The sequence below is a fragment of the Phaenicophaeus curvirostris genome, chromosome 6, assembly GCF_032191515.1.
Source record: "Phaenicophaeus curvirostris isolate KB17595 chromosome 6, BPBGC_Pcur_1.0, whole genome shotgun sequence".
Lineage (NCBI taxonomy): Eukaryota > Metazoa > Chordata > Aves > Cuculiformes > Cuculidae > Phaenicophaeus > Phaenicophaeus curvirostris.
In genome coordinates, this window is record NC_091397.1 from 9,146,422 (window position 1) to 9,169,100 (window position 22,679).

Here is a 22,679-nt window from a genome sequence, read left to right on the forward strand (position 1 = left end):
TAAAAATCTGGCTGCATTTATTGATTGGGGTGAAGAACAAATTGACTCTGATCTTTCTTTTTAGAAAATGCCTGCTGTGCTGCTATTTGACTTGTTGCCGAGCAGGTTGGATCACATGCTGAGATGATGTTATTAGGAAAGTTTATACTTTCTTTTTGCATAAACCTTGTTTTAGCACCTTAATACAGGACTGCTGCCCCTAATCCCATACTCACCAATGAACTGAATGTACAGTCTATTAGGTAGTCCATTTGCTTCAGTGAAAGAAATTAAGTAAGGGAGGAAACTTTTATTTCCCATGTGTCTCCTATAATTGAAATGAGTGCTTGCTCCAGTCTCACTCCTGCCTGCTTGGTTTCCATCTCACGATGCTGTTATCTCCCTTTTAACTTCTTTCTCTCTGTGTAACCTTTGTGAGTTTTGGTGGCAAAGATGTTTGCTTTCTGCAAGAAATCTCTTGCTTTCTACTCATGGATGTCCTGCTGCTTGTCTCACGGCTCTTTGTTTTGCAGTGAAGCTTAACTAGAGATAATTGTGCTGCTATTATCATACAGGCTATATCAACATAATTTTCACTGATATTGTGAAGATGTAGATTTAATTACAGAGTGTGTATAAAGAAGAAATTTGAGGGCAGTGTAGGTCTGCAGGCCTGAATAAATGTCTGCAGAGGAATGACCCTTTTATGATATTAATGATTTCTTCACTGGTAGTACTTCAGCTGCAGAAAAAGCCAGAGCTGCAGATGTTGGATTTTTTTTTATTGTTATTCTTGAATTAGATAGTATGTTTTAAAACAGGCAAACACACAGTGGTCATGAAATATTGGTTGGTTGCTTGTTGCATTTTCTTTTCAACACAAGATCTGCATCTTCCCCTGTCAGTGACTAAGGAAGCAGAAAAAGCAGGTAATCAAGATGAGTATGAGCTCTATGCAACCTAAATCCTTTCCATGCAAAATACTTCTCCTTGGCCTAAACCAGTTTTTATTTTATTTTTAATGCTGGAAACGTATCAGAATGTAATGTCTTCTCCGGAGTCAAATGGGAACACGCCCAGAATACCTATGATCTCAGGTTGATCTCAGAAAATGCTGTATGGTAGATCTATATGCCTGAATCCATAAAGTAACCAGTCATTTGAAATCCCCTGGAAGTTATTGTGTGTATTGTCAATCCTTTACACCTGAGTGGATCTGGGAAGAGGTTTTCATCCTCTGGTGAATGTCTGACTAGATCAACTTAAAGAGATGTGAATGAAGTTGTTTTCTCAGAGCTGTGAAGTTTGGAAGGATTGTGATATTTCAGTTTAGGAATTCATATAGAAGGAGATTCTAGTGGAGTGCAGCACGGCGACAGGGAATCTCCTGTGGAGGAAATGTGTCCCAGTATTAAATGGGAAGTCAAGTGATGCTCAGTAGAACCAGCCCATCTTCAGAGGCAGTGCTGTGGGGCCAGTCATTCCCTGTTTCCCCAAACTAACCTTTCAGAATCAGGACGTAGCAGAATACTACTAAATTCAGATGAAATTCCTAAGGAGACATACTTTGGGAAAGAGACTCATATTTTTATCATCCTAACAAAGATCATAAGACTGAGGATTACTTCAGTATTATGTATTCTTTGAAAATGGGAGCATAACTGTAATTAGTGCTCTATTATGATCTGTCTGATGCTCTTAGCTTTCTTTTTTAATGCCTCAAGTCTAAAACCAACACACTGAATCATTTTTTTCAGAAATGCTGCTAATCTGTCGTATTCATTATATATGAACATTATGGAGAAAAGTATTTAATACCGATTTGAATGTGTCTGTCTCTAAGTAACAGTTATCTGTTTAGCAGGATATGGCTCAAGCCTTAGAGTACAAACCAGAAATCATCTGGATTTTGTAAGGAAAAAAACCCATACAAACAGTATGCCAGACATTTGTGTTCTGGCACTCAGGTATCAGCAGTAGCAGTAGCTGTTAAGGAGTGGAACCTGGAACAGGTCACTGGCATGGTCCCCTATTAGCAATCCCTGGGGCATTTTTGGAAGTATGATGTCGCGGGAGGGCTAGCACGTCTCACAAAGGACTGATAATTTGGTAAAGACTTGCAGTAGGCTTCTTTTATGGTGATTTGTAGGAGACATGCATAATTTCTGCTTCTCATGGAAATTTTAGCAGCCAGAGATTTGGTATTCCAAAAATAAGACTTAAAAACTTCCTTTAAAATCATGTAGCTTCTGGTCATGATACTAAATATTAACTAAAAAAAAACCCCAACCCTCATCTCTGAACATGTAATTTCAAATAAATATCATGAACTTCAAAAGTGAATGAGGCTGATAGATAAAAATGTACAAATACTAGATTAGTTGATTTATATAGAGAATCATGCAAGAAGAGCTTTTGTTCAGTGAAACCTATATGTCATTGTTATGAAATCTTCTCCAGACGTAGTTAGGCAGCGTGAAAAGAAAACACAACATTTTCAAACTATTCTAATGTACAGCATTATGTTGGAAATACAAGCTAGATATACTGTAGGGAAACAAAAATAATACTGAAAATATTATAGGTGAGTATCTGCAAGCTCTGCAATAGCTAATGCAGTACTTTAGGCTTTACTTCAAAAATAAACAATAAATTCTTGCACATGTATGAGTTTATACATTAATGAAGCATCATAGACAATGTTACTAATAATTCTGGAAAGTTATTTGAGCATTTTTTACAAGTAAATTGGCTAATACAGTGAATAGTCTGGTGAAAGAGCATGATTAAAAATAACAGCTTTTTGAGAGGTTATTTCAAGATCACTGTGTAATGAATGTGTGAGTGCTTAGGATATCCTGAGAGTCATATGGATGCTGGAAATATGACATTTTAGCACTGAAAATAATGGCTGCCAAATTATTCAAAAAAGTTGAATAAATTAAGGCTACTGAACTAATGAGGTAGCATCATTAAGATATGCAGAATTAATTAATTTTGCATGTATTTTTCTAGCAGATGTATTTGGAATTAAAGAAATCAGAAGCTGGTGAAGTAAATCTTTTAGCTCAAAATGTTGTTCAAGGAATTATTTTATAAAACTCCACAGGTTACAAAGAGAAATGTTTTCTTCAGGCTGTCACTGTTAACATCATATAAATGCACCATCAGTTCTAAACTGCATATCATCCTGAATTCAAGAAGATGGAAATAATCCAGTAGGATGAGCATGCAGTTATTTTCCTTCAGGTTTCCACTGAAATGGAACACTAGTTTGTATTCCCAGCCGATAACCCATCTGCTCAGGGTGGATAGCAGCAGCTCAGGACCTACACACTCTGGCAAAATTGTACTTACTTGTTCTGTGCCTGACAATCAATGTTGTCAAGCATAAAATTGAAGATTTGAATAGTAATGCAAATAAGCAGATATTGTCCCAAAATCAGAACATAGATTTTCAAGGTATCTTTGTCAGCAGGATGAGTCATGTTCATATTCGCAAGTTATGTTAAATGAGGATTTGTTTGAAAACACAGTGTAGATCATGATTCATTTTGAGATATTAAAAATGTGTGACAGCAAAGATTTATGGTGTTTCAAGCTACCTTATTTGAGGCTATGGTGTTTTTATCATCCAAGTAATTTAGCTTACTAATTGCCTTATTTATTCCTTGTTAAAACAAAACAAAAACTTTACTTATACCTAAATAAGGTGGATGAGGTCCAACACAAAAATCCCGGAGACCATGCCTGTGACTCTTTTCAAGAAAATCAGCAATGATTGCCTTTAAAACAGTTCCCTTCTGAGCTGACACACAGCTGCCAATGGTGAAAGCAATTCTGCACATTGTTTTCTGAAAGGCTGTTGAGGATCTCCATTGTTTTTGCTTTCATGTCTTTTGCCAACAAAAAACCCTTTCCTTTGAGCACCAACTTGATCTTTGGGAAGAAGGAGCCAGGTCTGGCAAACAGGGTGGGTGCTCAAGGGCAGTGGTGTTGTTAAGTAAAAATTGCTTCACAGACAAGATGCTGTGGGCTGGTGCACAATCACAGGGTAACAAAACATCTGTGTTTGAACACATGTCCACTCATTCTGAGTGAAGTGATTGAGTTGAGCCTTGTCTCATTCTGACAGGTTAGAATATGTTTTCTAATGACCTCTTTGTCTACTCCCTCCCCCTCTTGGTTCCCAGGTCTTGGGGTTAGTCTTGGCTTTTTTGTGTCGCACCTCATATATACCTAATATAATTAACTAAACATGAAGTGATTCTGCATGATTTTCGGTACAATAGTTTGAACACAGTGGAGGCTGTGAATTTTTGTTTTAATTAAATTTTAATGGAATTAAATTTTTTTCAGACAATTTCCACCTGGAGAAGTATTATTTCTGTAGTATTAGTTTATCCTGTTGTCTTGCAGTCCTTAATTCCTTCTCTTGTTAAAGCATCAGCACATGTAACTGCAGTAGTTGAGAAGACCCTGATGCTAGATTTTACTACCTGACCCCAGGGCTGTGTAATGGCTGGTGTTTTGGCAGTTCAATGGAAGATCAGATGGTTGCCTTTTTGTTTCCACAATTGTTTGTATTGGCAAGTGAAATTAAATCTGATAAGGATGCTTTTCAATAGACTTATCCAAGAATTGATGCCTTGTTGCCAAGGCAATTGAGTGTTAAAATGTATTTAATGTTTTAATTGCAATGATTTTTTGCTTTGGAAAACAGTTCAACATAAGAACAGTCTGTGATATAGTACCACAGCTACTCAGTCAATAAACTTCATTAATTCATATGAAAGCATAAATAAGTTGTCTATTAAAGATTTAGATACTTTGCCTAATTTCACTAGTAAGTCTGCAGTATACCAGAATGTCTTCCTTTAGTCGATTTTGTTTTATCTGCTAATTACTGAGCAACTTCTTAATAATTTATCATTATGGGTGTATAAACTGCAAAATCAAATTTTGCTTTAATGCATCTCGAGAATATTAATGCAATAATAGTTCAGTTCTTGTTGAAGAAGTCATTAAATGCAGCTTCTCTTCTTCAATTGATCTCATCAGGGGTCTGGAGCATAAAGCATTGGGAGACTCTTCCGTGTTGGCTGGTTGAGACCTGATGTTTTGAGGATTGGTTGTCAGCAGGAGGACTGGAGGATGGTTCAGGAGAGGGGAGAGAAGCTGGTGATGGCAGACAGCTGAAATGATGCATCCTTGGGTTCTTTTGCAGTTCCTCTTGCCTGAGTGTTGTCTGAAATACTCATCCTTTCAGTGATTCAAACAGGTTTTTCTCATATTAAAAATGTGGAGTTCTTTGAAAGGAACAGATTTACTTATCTTTTTTCATTGCAGTTCAGAGATTTTTTTCAACTTCTATGCGTCTCTTGTTTCTAAATCTTATTTAATGGCTCTTATTAATTTTAGTCTTCTAAAATTAGTCCTTAGTGGTAGGACTTAGTTCTTTTCTTGCCAGAGAAGTGTCAAGAGAACGTATATAAGATACAGTTCTATAAATGATAATAAAGTGACATCAAGTGAAGGAGAACACAAACTTCAGCACCTCCTTCACCCACTTGAGCAGATAACCTCCAGGAGAACTGAGCTTTGTCCAAGGTCTTTCATTCATGTTTTGTTCAGCATGACTGTATTCTTGCTGGTAAAATGTGCTTAACCTTGTTAAGAACTTTCTGATAAAAAACCAAAAGCAACAAACAAAAATCACCTGCCAAGTGTTCTCTTTTTTTAAAGCTAAACCCTATTACTACCATCTCAGAAACTAAGAAGTTGCAGTGATTTAGCTAAACCTTTCCATTGTAGCAGCTTTCCAAGAACTCTACAGTGCAAATTAACCCACTGATGCTTATCAGGTTTGCTGAATCCTTTACCTTTTCCTCAGCTTTCACTTTGAAATCACAGAAGTGATGGAAGTAATAAAATTTTGTGATTTTCCTAGTGAGAGGGAAGTTTCCTGTCAATTACGTGAGGATGCAAAGTAGCTACTGCCAAAATTAATGACTTAAGAATCACAGATAGATAAGTTACAGAAAGAGCCTAGAGCTGAATTGTCAGGCTTAGAAATGAAGAATTATGACTGTCAAGCGCCATGGCTCTTGTTAAATAAGCATTTTATCAACGAGTCTTACCTGTTCAAAAGAGATTGTAAGGAGGCAATTTTAATAGCAAATTTCATCTAAGCAATTTGACATGTTTCTTAAAATGCTGCATTAGATTGAATGAACAGGGAACGTGTTAGTTGAATTAAAAATTATTTCACTGGGAGATCTCAAAGTGTGTCACCCTTAAAATGTATCAAGGAGTGGTATTGCACGTAGTTTCCCAAGAAGGAGTTGTTTGTATAAAGATATGCGGTACCTTTTAAAATAATCTAGGTGATGATAAAAGGTAGCTTACAGCATTGTGAAATGTTGCTCTTGTGGTACGGGAAGCTTGTATCCCATGAACTTGTTTCTGTAGATGTGTGTTGCATGATTGCCTGTTACTAGGAGTACGTGGAAGTGGTGACCGAAGCCATCTCACTGGTATGGTCTGGTGTAGTGTCTGCCAGAAGCTAGACACTTGATTTTGTTAAAACAGTATAAGGATATGCAGTCTTGAGATCAAAACCTACCAATTCTTTTTCTGTTGCTGTCCTGTTTAACCTGTTGAAAGCCCTGATCCTTTGATGTTTGTCAGGTGAATGATTTCAGGTGCTTGTGCGTGAAGTAGAGCTGTGCCCAGCTGAACATTTCTCATTCAATTGGTGAGAGTCTGGCTGCAGGGTTTGGTTGATCTGCATGGATCAAACTGAAGAGCTATTACCTTTGCTTAATGAGCGATGATGAGGGTTTTCCAGGTGGTACAGCTGCAGCAGCTCAAATAGTTTCCACTGGGTCCCTAACTGCAGTCTCAGAAGTCTCTTTCCATTCCCTGGGCACCAATAAGTGTTACTAAGCAAAGAAATATGACAGAATTTCAATGTGTTTGATGCAGAATTAATTTAAAGAGAAACAAATACTAAAAATATATTTGTGCTTTTTTTCTCTGCAGAGTTTACAGATGCTTCCTCAACAGCGGAAAGCCATAGCAAAATTTAAGGAGCCAGCACATGCTTTAGCATTTCAACAGAAATTCCACAGGTAAATAATTAAGTGCTGCTGCTGCCTCAGTTCCTTCCCTCCCTTCAAAAGGTTAAATCAGTCTCCTCTGCTCAATGTGTTTCTCTTATTCCAATCAAGCATCTGTTTATCAGTGACCTTCATAGAACCTCCTTGTCTGTTCTCCACCCCTAGAATCAGTTTGAGTACCAGGTTTAAATTTCTTTTAACTTTTAACAGGCACATGATAGATCTCTCCCACATAAACGTGGCACTGATAGTTGAGTGATGTCTGCTGAGAGAAACCCTGACACTAACAGGAGTGTACTGTGGAGCTACAGAAGACACAGTGGCATAACCATCGGGTTGTGAAACCTTTCACCTTAGTCTTTAATTGCTATATTGAACTACAGAAAACAGCAAGATATCCTCCAGAAGAGCTGAACTTTAGAAGAACTGCAAAGGTGGAATTTCTGTTCGGTTTGCTCATGTTCTGTTGTAACCACATAGAACTACAGATTATTTTTTTTTTTCAAACTGCTTTCAACGCATGTAGACACTGTTCTTCAAGATCCTGCTGTGTGACCACAGTGACTTGAGAGAGAACGTTTACATCGAAAGATCTAGAAACTGGCTTCATAATAAAGAATATTTGATAATGGTTGCTCTTATCTTCAGTGCGAGGCATTTGAATGAAAATTCACTTTCCTAAACAAAATACATACAGCTGTGTTGTATATCTGAAGGCACAGAGGGTATTTCTTGCATAGGTTTAAATGTGTTCACTGAATAGCAGTATGCTGAGAACCTTTGGAGGTGACACTGGAAAATTGTAATTTCGACCTTTGTAAATATGTTAAGTCTGTCTTTGCATTTTTCTATTCCAACACAAACTTCCACCTTCTCCTTCCAACTCCACTTATTCCCTAATACCCTATGTAGGAATAACTTTGCTGTATTTTTCCTTGGTTTTTAAAAACAAGGATCTTTGCCCTAAAGGACCATCATGGGGTAGTGAGCTCCCAAGCTGTAACTAGGTTGTTTTAAGTAACGTTGCCAGATACATGGAAAAAGAAATATTTAGTGGCTCAACTCAAACCTATTACACAGGAAGAGTGGCGCTTTCTTAGTAGTTCTTTTGGGCTAGAATTTCATGACTGCCGTATGCTGTATTTTGATTAGTTTTTTTTTTCTTTGAGATTTATTTTGTGACTAACACTGAACCATAAGAAACCCATGACTGAAAGGGCTTGGTTTAATGTGTTGTTCCCAATAAATATGGGACTTTCAGGACATTGTGAATCTGCTCATGAATGTGGCAGTTCCCCAAAATTATGTGCAAACATTAAGGAGCTTATATTTTATTCAAAGTAAAATCCATATTTCCTTTTGGTTAGAATAATTTAGATGGTATTGCCAAGGGAAGAATTTTTTTGAGTTACTTCTGAATAAAGTTATAAAAATGTCATCTTTATATCAGATTCCCATTTTTATGTACAATTCCTTAGTGTTTGGACTGTGAGCTTTTGCTTCATCCTTTATTTTAGGAATACTCTTAAGCACTCCACATATTATTTGAAGGGGGGACTTACGGAAACACTGTAGGTTTGTTATCTGCATGACCACAGAATAACACTTATTGGTATGTAATGGAACAGCTGCAAATGGGGTCCAAAACAGGCATGCCATAGGGAAGCGAGTTTATAGTAGCATAGGATTTTTTATTTTATTTTTTTAATATATATTTAATGGTAACCAAGTCACAAACACCTAATTGGTTTTCTTACAGTTTTGGTCTGTATTTTCAGTTACGTAGAAATTACTAGAAGTAATAATTGAATAATAAATACTGTTGAAAGGATTCTAGGTCAAATTGCTCTTTGTTCATTGAAATAATATAGAATAATGTGACACTTTGGAAGTAATGCATTGGAAAAAAAAATGAGAGGATGCACTAAGCCTATTTACAACTTACAAGGTGCAGTAACATCATGAGAATTTTTCTGTGGAAGTGTTTTACACTCATCTGTGTAGTTTCCCATTTCTGCATAATACCCAGTAACATGTAACACAGTTACTGTACTTAAAGTGCTAGTGCTTCAGGGGCAGGACAGGCCCAGGACAGAGAGTGAGCCACAGGTAGGAAGTGCCCGGTGGGAGCCAGCCATGAAGACCCATGCGAGGTGATCTGCCACTGTGAGCGCTAGGACCCCACGCTGCCTTCTCAGGTTATGTAATTTTTATTTTTAAGAAATAAATGCTTATCCTTACAATGAGTCATTAAACAGTTATTCATCCCACTGTTAGGGACCAGCTTCTCTGTAATGAGAAGGATAGGAAGACACTCTTGGAGTGGAGTGATAATAGTGCGTGTCTGGAAATCTGGGTTAGATACAAGTGCCAGACAGGCCAGCAGCTGAGTTCAGCAGTAGGAACATCTGCAGTTGATCAGCTGTCCTGTCAGAAGGAAATGTTATTGGGGTTAGAGGGTTTCTTGGAGCCTGAGAATATGGGTTTGATTCAAAAGTCAAAGAAGTTTGTAGAAACACTACTGCTTTGGGTTTTGAATCCATCCCAAAGAGGCTGAGGTTCAGCTGACTTAAATTTTAAGTTTTTATTCAGTTGGGGTTTTTAAAAAAGATTTTTTTTTGAGACAGATGTGTGGCTTTGGAATAAAGATGAAATCACCTCAGACCTGTGTAAGTGTAGGAGGCAACGTAAGCAATGCCTGTTTAATGACTAGATGCATCCTCTTTAAAGGTGGTTGCAGTAGGTTATTGCTTGTGCATAGGCAGAGTGCTAGTGGATTGCTGGTGGTGATTTTAGCTGCTTATTGCAGTACCCGGGGATCTTACTATATGTAAACATACTATATGTATGTGTGTCTATATGCGTTTTATTATACACATACATACATATGCATACCCTGTGTTGTCACCATATCTTAAAAAACCTCAGTAGCAAAAGTAGCTATTAGGCAAGTCATTTGTTAAAATATTTGTGTTTTGTTAGTTCTGAAATCCTAACTTAAACCTGGATCTCTTGGCAATGATCAGTTTGGATCATATAACTCTCCTAGATTCATTGGTTGTCCCCTCTCAAAACAACCCAAAGGAAGTAGAGATAAAGCTAGACGGACATGTTCTTGCTATGTTCTCTTTCAGCATATAGTTAATTCTGAACATCTTGAGTTAACTTTCTTGGAAGATCTGTTGCAACCATTATCTTGTTCTTTGTGTATCGTGCGTTTGAAGTACAATGCAAAATGGAGAGAAAAAAAAGCATTTAATGTAGTATGTAAATATTGAACTTTTAAAATTAAAATGTTACTCAAACTGCTTACAGTCAACCACATTTTAGCTATTTGTTAGTTTTTTGTGTTGTCTTATCTAAGTTTAATGGATACAGTTCCATAAATGTTAATGTGTTTTTGTGTATATCTTCAAATTTTTATAAAGATGCTAGTAAGTCAATACATATACCCTGATCTGTGTATTATTTGTTCACAGTTTTTATTAGCATAATTTTATATTATTTTAATGGGCAAATCCAGTAGGTGATTTTATGGAGCCAACTTTTTTTTCCTCCCAAATTATTTTGGTTTTGTCTTGTAGTACTGGAGAACTCATTTTATAACTAATCATATTTTGCCTTGACTAAAAGATTGGATTGGCCGTATGATTGGTGGTATTTTAGTGGAATGTTTTACTTAATTTAAAAAAAAAGAAAAGAAATCTGTCCTTAACTTCTGAGGGGAAATACAGTGCACTATCAGGCCAAGGGGTGGGGGTTCTAGGTTTGTTCCATTGTGCTGTACAAGTACAAATTAGGTCTGTCGTGTAATATTGTTCTCAAAAGTTTGGAATATTTCGGGTTCACACGTGATTCAAGTTGGTCATGTAACACATTTGTTCATCACAATGTTAGCAACCAATGTGGCACATATACTGTATGATGGGTCCATACGCAGTGTTTGAAAAGCTCAGCATCGTTGGTGCTAGGGAGGAGGAGGACAGGCCCACAGCATCTTCGTACCTGGAAGAGCTACCATGCAAATATCTCTAGGCATAGAGAATAAATTTAGACAAGGATAGCGTTCTTGGCGCAGGTACATCTCCAATATTACTGTAAATACCATCACCCCCTCTGTAAAGTATCTTCAGGTACATAGATTGTTCCCTAGTTTAATCCTAAAGAATCATTTCAGATTTCCAAATTTCTGCAAAAAGCCCTTCTAGCCAATGAAATAACAAGCAGACGGTGCATTTTAGTCCTTTGATATTAGTCCTTGCATCCACTGCAAGGATATTGATGGGACATTTTTAATAAAACTGTAGGTTGTTTCAGAATAACCTTAAGGATCTTCATAATTTTCCCTTAACATGATCTACCTCTTTGGAATAAGAAAAAAAACTTGGTGCTGATTCTTTTTTTTTTTTGTATTTTTTTTAAACGTAGTGTCTTTCATCTGTTGAAATTGTGCAGTTTTTGTAGAAGCTGCTGTAGGCGCTCCCGGTAGTTACACACATTAACCGCGTGTCTGTATGTGTGTGTGGGTGTGTTGCCCATGTAGCTGCGATGAGAGGGTGGGCAGGAGGGTGCAGGGTTTGTTCCTTGGGGGTTTTGTTTTGCCTGTTTATTTTTGTCTAACTGCAGGTAGCCTAGATTTGTTCTCTGGTGTAGTATCATGTTGTTCTTGTCCTTCGCGTAGTACTGTGTTTATGTGGGTCATGGTGCTTGAAGGTAGAAAAGTGGCTTCACCTGTTCACTTTCAGAAAGGCATTTTTTGTTCAGACAGACAAGAACCTTTTTTTTAATTATTTTTTGTACTTTTTATTTGATTTTTAGCAGCATGTTGGATGAGAAGTTAAATGTGCAGGAAAACAGTGCTGGACAGATTGCAGAAAGTTAGAGCATAAAGGTTATTTAGGGTAACATAGGGGGTTTGTTTCAATGTTACCTTAAATCATGCCTTAACCTCTAATTAATTCATAAACATAATACTTGAAAGTATTTTATCTTCAATTAGTATCAAATCCTAAGGATTTTATGTCAGGTTTCTTTGTAACCTGATTTTTAATCATATAGGTGATTTATTATCCACATGAGCACAGGGTCTTGTGTACGAAACCACTGATTCATATTGGATCCTTACGTATACCATCTTCTGGTATGATATGGTTGGGAAGGATCATTTTATTCTTTATAAAGCTTCTTTTTGGAGAGTTGGGTTTTTTTTAATTAAAAAACACGTCTTGTTTTCTACTTCTGTACTTATTTTGGTCCCTGTTGCACTAAAGAAAACCTCAAAGGGAAAGTGAATCTCACTGGGTCTTTTAGGTGCCTATGTTGCTTTCTCACTTCTCGGTTGGACGCACTGATTTTTCTAACTAACTGGAAACAGGCTTTATATATTCACTGTTTTTCAACAGGTTACATTGCTTTTATTTATTGTAACAGTACTTGGGTACAGCGATTTTTTTACAATTTAAATAATTTTAAATGGTATTACAGTTGAAGAACATCTTTGTACAAGAACCTGTGTACAGTTAAATGTGGCTGTGTTGCAATGTTGTGTGTAGTCAATTGGAAGATCACAGTTTAAAACACTGCTTTATTAATGTTATGTCTGTTTGGTAGTTCAGGATTTTCTTTGCATCTAATGATTTTTAATATGCCTTTTATTTTTCCCTAGTGTCTGTCAGACTGACTTTGGAACCTTACCATTATATTTCTATTTATATAATAACAAAACCTCTCTCTTGCAGGGTTTCTTTTGCAGGTGGTGAAATGTCTTTCAGCAGTTTAATTGCTAATTAATATACATTTTCACTTACAGATACAGCAAAGGCAGGATGCTAATGCTCATTTTTAACAGCTGATCATCAGTACCATTGCACACAATTTTTATTGACGCAAAGTGCCCTTAGAATAAGTCAAGTTTCTTTTTTCCTGCGGTGCCCTTTCCTTCTGCCCTGTGCTTCACGTCATTTCCATCTCATCTGCCCCCACTCTTTCCATTCCCACAAGGGTATTTGTATCTTTCTTGTGTTCCTGCTCTTTTTGCTCTCTGTTCGTCTCTCTGGACTTTTTCCTATCTGCATGCATTGCATTCAATCTTCCACTCTATTTTCTGTTCTTACAGGTTCGTTTGAGGATACCTGGAGCCTACATCTCCCTCCCTGAAAGCACATTGTACTGTATTTTTCTTTGCAGTCTTCAGTACATAGAATCGAGGTTGCTTTTACAGGTATTGCACCTTAGGAGGTGCTGCCCATCCCCAAATACTGGATAATCATCACTTAATGGTTTTGCTTTGCAGTTTTACTTGTGTTGGAGAATTAAAACATTTTGTGTACATGCTCTAGCATTTGTGGCAAGCCAGGAAAAACAGCATTAACTCTTCTTTTGTCCTTTTCACTTTTTCAGGAGTTCTGTTCTTGAATTCAGTGATAGTAATAGCACTTCTTTTTTTTTTATTGCCACGTAGAAATATGAACACTGTCGACAAAATTCTACCTCCTATTACTATTACTGAATGTGATCCTTCCTAACCTGTAAAGTCTTAAACACTGTATATATTTGGGTGTTTTCACAATCACTTCAAATGTATTGCTTTAATCTGGATTGCAGAGTTGTTTATTAGCAGTTCAGGAAATAAATTCATCAGACGACTGTATCATACTGACTCCAGTGGGGGTTCGTCTACCTCTACAGCGTCATCTGCACAAGATGTTTACTGCTAATTACTTGAATGTAATACTGAACTATACCATATCCTCCGCTTGCCTAAGGGATCTTTGTCATACTTATTTAAGTGAATGTAAAAATGGAACCACAAAGATGACTTCATGTACAAGATATTTTACATGTAATTCCATGTTTCAAATGTCAACATATAAATATATTTATTGTACCTAAAATATGTCAATAAAAATCAATCTTTATCATACTTCCTCTGTTGTTGCTTAATATACAACCTTGAACTTCAAACATGAAGGAAAAACTTCACATGCCATATTCTTTTACCACTTTTATTATGGTGGCATCTCTGGGCCCCTACTTTTTACATCAGCATCATAGAATGGAATTCTTTCAGGGCTGTGCAAAGGTACCCCAGGTGGAAAAAAACCAACAACTGAGGAGAGATGGTGGCAAAAAGGGGCTTGTGCCTGTGTGGCTATTTGCAGGGATCGGGAGGTAACAAGGATCTTACAGGTTTAGGAGGAAAGTTTGTGAGTTTAAAAGCTTTTCTGGTTCTTTTCAGCCATACTGAATGTCTAATAAAAGAGCTTTGCTTTCAAATATTGCCTCCCTTAACATATGACATAAAGAGGAACTGTTGGCAAGCTCAGTAGGGTCATCATCAATTATATTGTGAACACAATTAGATCAGTGTGCTTGAAGGTATTGGCCAAATGCTTCTGGAATATTCCACAAATGGAATATCCTTTAATTATTCCACTCTTCAAAAGGAATGTTACTGTATGTTAAGTTCTGGAGTATTTTAATAAGCACAACATCAATGAATGTTAATTCCACTGGCATGTTGTGTATCAAGGAAAGAGGTTGGAATCGTCTGCCTCGCACTTTGTAGGGTTTTTCAGTAGTTATTCACAGAGTTAAATGTAAAAAATCCCCCTACCACCGTGGTATCGTTTGCAGAGAGGCTACCTGTGACCCAGCATGTACATTTTCATTGAAGCGTTACTAGCTCATCACACCATTACTGGGGGTAGATCTGAGAGAACATAGTTACTTGGGGGCAGACTAATGATACTCACAGTCATTTGTTTCTGCTTGTATCCCGATAGAGGACATACTGGGGACCTGCAACACTGCAACCTTAGAAAGCCCATGGAGGTGAAAAGCCTCTGAGCAGTGTAAGAATAACCCTCTTTGCTTACAAAGTTCAAATTTAGTTTTCAACTTGTGGTTTTGCTTTGAATTAACAGTAAGAGCGCACTGTAAATACCCATCTGACCGCAACTCGCCTCTTCCACATTTCTTCCTCTACAGAAACTCCAGGCAGATGTAAACCTCACCAAAAACCTTCCAAACCCCAACCCTGATGTGTTATATCTCCTTGTTTCTTTGTACTTTATTTCCTTGCCTCTGTTAATAGGCAGTCTTGGGGCTGTGTTTTAGTGAATTTGATGCACTGCCAAACACAACATCCACTCTTGCGATAAACCGAAGAGACCGACCATTGCACAGCACAGGGGAAACCAATCTCCCTTTTTGAGTGCCCAGGTTAGGCTCAGGAAAAGGAGTCCATGTGGTCTTTAGAAGTTAAAATCTCCAGCTGCTGAACTGGTAGAATGTTTAAGAAAATTAGGAGAATTAGAAGGGTGAAAACCGCAAAGTCATGGAGAAAATCTGTGGAGCTAAAAGCTAGTTATTCCAGTAGTGGAAAAGGAGTGACCGAGGGAGGTACAAATAAACCTTTACAATCAAATTTTTGAGTTGCCTAGTGGAGTACTTTAAAAATTGGTCTTGATTGACCATAATTAATTTGTAATGATTTGGGCAGGATGAGTTGGAGTGTGCTCACCAAGCATGCTGGGAGATGGATGAGGGAGGGCTTGGGGGAGGATCAGAGCATCTTGCAGGAGCTGGATGAGCTAGAGAATTAGAATAATAGAGGTGAGATTAAATTTAATCTTGTGAAGTGCAAGAGCATGCACTCTGGTATTAATAAATAAGGATTTTTGCAGTAAATGTCACTGAGAAAAGAGAAAGAGCAGTGAATTAATTGCAGATAGCTGATCTATAGATGTGGCGAATTAAGAAAAAAAGATGCTTGCCTTTTAAGGATGGGTAGGTCAGACCCTTCCAGAATTGAGCTATTATGTGTAGCGTGGAGATTTAGTGCAGGACTTCAAAATAGCAACCCAATCAGCCACCTCCCTACTGCCCTGATTAGAAACCTCCTTGTGAATATTTATTTTAGGGAGCTTTTTTTGAATGGTTCAGCTATCAAAGATTTTGTCTGGTTTTGCTCTGCACATTCAGCCTTTAAAGGACCAGGGCTTAAGCTACAGAAAGCATCCCTAGATGAGTTCAATGAGAATTGACTGGTCACACAGTGCCACTGCTCCTTGGTTTCAAATGTCAATTCTAGTAACAGCTGAATATACGTTAAATATTTTCACTGGTCTGTGCTGTTTTGAAAAGATTCTAGGGGAAGGTTTGCCTTCAACTGATGAAAAACTAAAGATGCTGACTGAGTGAGGTCGTTCTGTGTAGATGCGAATGGCATTCAGGATGCTTCACAGAGGACTTGGGAGCTGAGGATTTCCACTTCTTCTGACTCTAGTCACACATTCCACTTACTGTTTGCTTATTAACAATGACTTTTCATTAAATTACTAATGAAAGGATTCTACTTCCATAAGGATTTGAAGGCAACAGCAAGCAGGAGGACTAAGTAGCATCAGCAGCCTTTTCCAATTCTGTTTTCTTGGGTCACTAAAAAGTCAGACTGTGTCTTCTGAAATTTCAGTATTCTTGTACATCACACTCTTCGTAGAAAAGCTCATAAGAAGAGAGGGAGGGACTTTGGAGGCTTTTTCCTTCATGTGTCTATGCAGCGAGTCAGGTGCACAACACCAGGCACTGCGGTTCTCGCACCCTTGATTAGCACAGATCCCACTCTGCAGGGCTTGAGAGCTCAGGGAATAGCTAAAAGCTTCAAAGAAAAGCTTCCATATGTTTTGATAGTGGTCAAAAGTTATTTGGGGGATTGGGATTCCTGGCTGTTCTTAGAGCCCTCATTGCAGAGGAGGCTGGGGTCTTCAAACTGTTTGATACAAGATAAATCACAGGGAGTTTAGGCCTTTTCTCAAGTATGAAGTGTTTATTTAGCACCACATACAGCAAAATGGCCCTCAGTCAGGGACTTGTGAGCATATGATGCTCTCTGGGCAATATTTATATTAGTAATGACGGCTGACATGAAGTACGTTGTACACTGGCAAAGTCTAGCATTTTCTAACACTTTAAGAGAAGTTATCCTGGGCTGCATCCATGGCCAGCAGGTTGGAGGAGGTGATTCTGCCCCTCTACTCAGCTCTTGTGAGACCCCACCTGGAGCACTGTGTCCAGTTTTAGATTCCTCAGCATAAGAAGAATATGGAACCGTTGGAACGGGTCCAGAGGAAGGCTATGAAGATGATCCAAGGGCTGGCTGAGAGAGTTGAGGTTGTTCAGCCGGGAGAAGAGAAGGCTCCGGGGAGACCTTATAGTGACCTTCCAGTACCTGAAGGGGACTACTGGGAAGAGACTTTTTACAAAGGCTTGTAGTGACAGGACAAGAGGGAATCACTTTAAATTGGAGGGGAGAAGATTTAGACTAGGCATTAGGAAGAAATTCTTCACAATGAGGGTGGTGAGGCACTGGAACAGGTTGCCCAGGGAAGCTGTGGCTGCCCCATCCCTGGAAGTGTTGAAGGCCAGGCTGGATGGGGCTTGGGCAGCCTGATCTAGTGAAAGGTGTCTCTGCCCACGGCAGGGGGGCTGGAACTGGATGATCTTTAAAATCCCTTTCAACCCAAACGATTCTATGATTCTGAGTTGATAGAAAATCAAATTACAAATAACACACTGAACATTCATCATCTGGTTCCTTACCACTTTGTGTTTAGCTAGGTCTTTATTAAAACAGAGGGCTTGCCATGAATTCGCTTTCAGATTTAAGACTGCTCTGCAAGCATTCAGTGGCCCGAAAATCTGCTTGTTCTTTGTCACTTCCTATCATTTCCCTTTCTTTTTATTATCATCATTATTATTCTTATTACTGAACCGAGGCTTCTGCGAACCGTGGCTGGTTGCGAAACCCAAGTCCCAGGGAAATAACTGAGATTTCGTCAATGGAGCCCCGGGTGCTGTCTGAAAGTGCCTGCTTTGTAAATGTCCTTTTCTATTTCTAGCCTGGATTTTCACGTTGCAAAACCAGTCCTGGAAGCCAAACCCTGTTTAACTGAATGGGGAGATAATTTCTTTACATATTCTCCATCTTGAAGACTGCCACAAACTGGCCTTTCTGCAAAGTGATATCTCCCCTGTTCCTGTTACTATAAACCTGTTTAAAGGTGCTACCTTATTGGAAAGAGCTTGTTTTCCTTCACTAAGGTCAGGAAAATGCGTGGATCACATCAAAACAGGGAAGATGCAGTTATTCCCATGTCTTCCCTGTGTTACTGTTAATCAGCTGTATCCAGAGGGAGGATGCACTTCGTCTTTAATGGGGGTGAGGAGCAGGAGGAATGTAATCATCCCTCATCAGCGAGACCCTCAATCACTGCACTTCAAACAGCTGGGGGTACGTAACCTCATCCTCATTTGAAAATTTTAGTACCTTTTCTCTTAGCTGCCTTCATTTTATGCCTATTTTTTTTGCCCTCATAAATTTTTATGATTTTTTTTTAAAGGAGAATTTATGGGCGAAATGGCAGAGACCGTGTGAAATGTGGAGGAGCTAAAAGGCTATCACGGTGGTAAATGAGGCTAAATGGTTCTCTACCACCAGCTGTTTAGAGTTCAGTGATTGACTCTAACTGACAAGAAATAATTACCCCCTCTCAGAGAGGTGAAATGGGTCCTCACACAGTGAATGCTGCTGATGAAGGGGCCGTCCCCGGAGAAGGCAGGATCCTTTTGACAGTTTCTATGCCTACATCTCGGTTGCTTAAACCTCTCACAAGCATCTTGCACTAAGGTTTTTCTTCTACAGGGTGATGTCCTCCCATGACTAAGTGCATCTCTCCCATCTTTCTAGTCATAAGATCTTTCAGGGATGAGCACAGAGCCAAAATATTCCTTGCATTATTGATTAAAACTGGCAAGTGTTTCTTAGCCCTTTTTATTTCAAAGCAAGAGCCTCTTGTTTCTTATTGCAAAGTGTGCATTAGGATCTAAAAGCACCTTTTTTCTTCTTCTTTTTTAATCAGTTGCAGGGAACAAATATGATGAGTGCATTTGTATACAGGCTGGAGATGGTGGATACTTTGCCTTAGATCTGGGAAGTAAAGGACTTGCTGTGCTCCAGTGCAAATCCTTTATCCTCACAGATCGCACTGAAGCCAGATCCTTTTTTTCTTTTTAAACACAAATCAAACCCTAAATATTTTGAGCATGCAAGAAGCATGAAATGAGACACAAAAATAAGCACAGTGGTGGCAGCTTGAATGCCAGCTTGTTTCTCTGGCAATATTAGTTTTGTTGCTGCTTGTCTTACAGACAACTCAATTATTATTGTGCAAGACCCCATCCAGAGTCGTGGTGTATACTGGCCAAGCAAAAGTAGGTATCATAGAATCATAGAATCACTAGGTTGGAGAGGACCCTCTGGATCATCCAGTTCAACCATTCCTATCAACCACTAAACCATGCCCCTCAGCACCTCACTCACCTGTCCCTTAAACACCTCCAGCGAAGGTGACCCAACCACCTCCCTGGGCAGCCTGTTCCAGTGCCCAATGACCCTTTCTGTGAAATATTTTTTCCTGATGTAAAAAAATATCATCACAGGTCAGCTCAGGAGTGTGAGTGGATGCCATGGCCACAGCTTGGCAATGCTCTGTCACCATTGCTCATCTCATTTCTTTAGAAGATGATGGTCACGGTCACCTGATGGCTGCTGTGAGCCACCACGGTGCAAACAGGGCTTGGTGGAGCCTCAGCAGTGAAAGAAAAACTCAGTGAGATTCTGCATTTGTTTCTGGTTCGTTACTCCTTTAAGTGGCTGTTTCTGATGAGACTCTGCATTTTGAGAAGAGAATTTCACCCATGACTATCCCAGTAAATGCCCAAGGTCTCATAGAATCATCAGGTTGGAAAAGACCTCTTAGATCATCAAGTCCAACCATTCCTATCTGCCACAAAATCATGTCCCTGAGCACCTTGTCTACGTGTCTTTTAAACACCTCCAGGGATGGTGACTCACCCACCTCCCTGGGCAGCCTGTTCCAGTGCCCGATGAGCCTTTCTGTGAAAAATTTTTTCCTAATGTCCAGCCTGAACCTCCCCTGGCGGAGCTTGAGGCCATTCCCTCTTGTCCTGTCCCCTGTCACTTGAGAGAAGAGGCCAGCACCCTCCTCTCCACAACCTCCTTTCAGGTAGCTGGAGAGAGCAATGAGGTCTCCCCTCAGCCTCCTCTTCTCCAGGCTAAACAACCCCAGCTCTCTCAGCTGCTCCTCAGAAGGCCTGTGGTCACCAATGACAAGGCTGCCACATCCTCGCTTTTCCTTCTCTTCCTGTGGGAATAGTTAAACAAAGCAGGGTGATTTACTGAGTAGAGAAATACAGGTTTTATCCAAAGAGCAGAAGTAAATACCCCCAAAACCCTAAAAATACTCCCCAAAAAACCCCAAAACCCCAACCACAAAGCCAGCTAACCTGATAAGTGAAAAAAAAAAAAACAACAAACATCCACAAGAGGGCTTCTGTCCTTCCATCTGCCACCAACAGTCCTGGTCACCAGTGCATACCCTGTGGCTCTCTCAGTTTCATGTAACTGCTAAAAAATAAACATTGAAGAGGTGAGACAGATCCAGGATCTCCAGCTAAGGGGGGCCTGGCAGCAGTGTGAGGAGTCTGGTGAAGGTGATTCTTAACCCCAGCATCAGGAAGGGACCTGAGTGAAAGTGAGAAGAAACCTTCAGTGCCAAAGCACGGTCTGGGAGACCAAGCACTCTGGTGCAGAGAAAACTGGAAAGAAATGGGTTTTCCTACCTCCTGGAAATAGCAAGTGGTTCAGGGTTTATTTCTCTTCAGTTTTTTTTTCTCTTTGTACCCAGATGCTTCTGTCCTTTCTAAAAATATCTTTGTGAAGCAGAAGAAGGGCCTGGGGTGACAGGAGCTCCAGCCAGGGTCTGGGTCACAGTACACCAGGGAGGCTTATCTGGTGGGGCCATGGATTCCATTCCCACCATACTCCACAGTGGTTTTTTTAAGTCCCCGTCTTCAAGAGCCAAATCATCAGTACCCACCTCCTTAGTGGCTTCTTTACAACATCAAAGCCTGAAAGCAAATGAAAAAATCCCGACATGCTCTGTTCAAATCCCCCAGGTTTTTAAAAGTGTGGAGTGGACAACAGAAGGGATGGGCATCTTGTCCGTGAAGGTGATATTTAGTTAAAATGTATTTGGTTTTGCTTCTTGAGTGAAAGTGTGAAGTTACCTATGACAAGAAACACAAAAGCGAAGCTTCACAAAAGTCCTCAAGGTGGTTTTTTTTAGGTTGCCTTTTGTTGATGAGTGTCTTTTAAGGGAGGATGTGCCAGAATGAGAGGCAGAGAGAAGGACTGCTGCCAGTTCTCTGGGAGGAATTAAGAAAAGTGATTTTTGGCCACGGTTGCAAGGACTCATGCTAGCATGATGGTACAAGGGCTTTTCTTCTTCCTCAGCCTCATAAAGTTAAATAATTAAGTCTGGTGTATGTCCTTCAACCACACCTTTGCCCATCCCCAGGCCAACAATTCATGATGCAATTCTCACAGGTGCGGGGAGAAATTCTCCCCCAGGATGGCACCTCCCGAATTCCCTCCCAAACCCTCTGCACTGTTCGTGCTGCTTCTCCCAGCACAGGCAGAGGGATGGGGGGAGTTCCAGCCCACCTGGGAATGGGCCCATCCATCCCAAAAGGGGCCTGAGCCTGTCTCTAATTCATTTTGAATTTAAGTGCTTACCTTCCCCTTCCTCCTGTCTCTACAGTAAGAATTCATGATGGAGAAACATAGAATAGAATCATAGAATCAGAATCACCAGGTTGGAAAAGACCTCTTGGATCATTGAGTCCAACCATTCCTATCAAACACTAAACCATGCCCGGAGCACCTTGTCTACCTGTCTTTTAAACACCCCCAGGAATGTTGACTCAACCACCACCCTGGGCAGCCTGTTCCAGTACCCAATAGCCCTTTCTCTGAAAAATTTTTCCTGATATCCAGTCTGAACCTCCCCTGGTGCTGCTTGAGGCCATTCCCCTGGTCCTGTCACTTGGGAGAAGAGCCCAGCTCCCTCCTCTCCACAACCTCCTTTAAGGTAGTTGTAGAGAGCAATAAAGTCTCCCCTCAGCCTCCTCTTCTCCAGGCTAAATACCCCCAGCTCTCTCAGCTGCTTCTCATAAGGTCTGTTCTCCAGCCCTCTCATCAGCTTCGTTGCTCCAGAGCCTCAACATCCTTCTTGTGGTGAGGGGCCCAGAACTGAACACAGGGTTCGAGGAGCGGTCTCCCCAGTGCCGAGTACAGAGGGAGAATAACCTCCCTGGACCTGCTGGTCACACCGTTTCTGATCCAAGCCAAGATGCCATTGGCCTTCTTGGCTACCTGGGCACACTGCTGGCTCATGTTCAGTCGCTGTCAACCAACACCCCCAGGTCCTTCTCCAGACCCACATGGAGCAATGGGGTGGGCAGAGGAAACGTCTGGCCACTGGTGAGGGCTGATGCTGAACGTGGTGTTGGTCATGCTGGAGTTTTGCCTGCTCATGCCAAGCCCAGAGGTGCCAGGAGAGGGCGCTGGGCAGGTGCTGAGAGGCCTGTGGTGGGTAGACAAGCTGGGGGCTGATGGATGAGGAGAGTGAAAGCCCATTTACCACAGAAATATGG

General features: G+C 39.9%; 1 protein-coding gene across 4 annotated transcripts in view; it reads left to right on the top strand.

Moving 5' to 3' along the window:
- Positions 1–14,017, top strand: part of RBM33 (RNA binding motif protein 33) — a 103,951-nt gene extending 89,934 nt beyond the window's left edge. For all 4 annotated transcript variants that reach the window (XM_069859291.1, XM_069859292.1, XM_069859294.1 and 1 more), the window contains 2 exons: positions 7,024–7,112; positions 7,311–14,017. In XM_069859291.1, coding sequence (XP_069715392.1) covers positions 7,024–7,112; positions 7,311–7,359 — 138 coding nt within the window. In that variant the 3' untranslated portion in view covers positions 7,360–14,017. The remainder of the gene's footprint in view (positions 1–7,023; positions 7,113–7,310) is intronic.
- Positions 14,018–22,679: the final 8,662 nt, after the last annotated feature.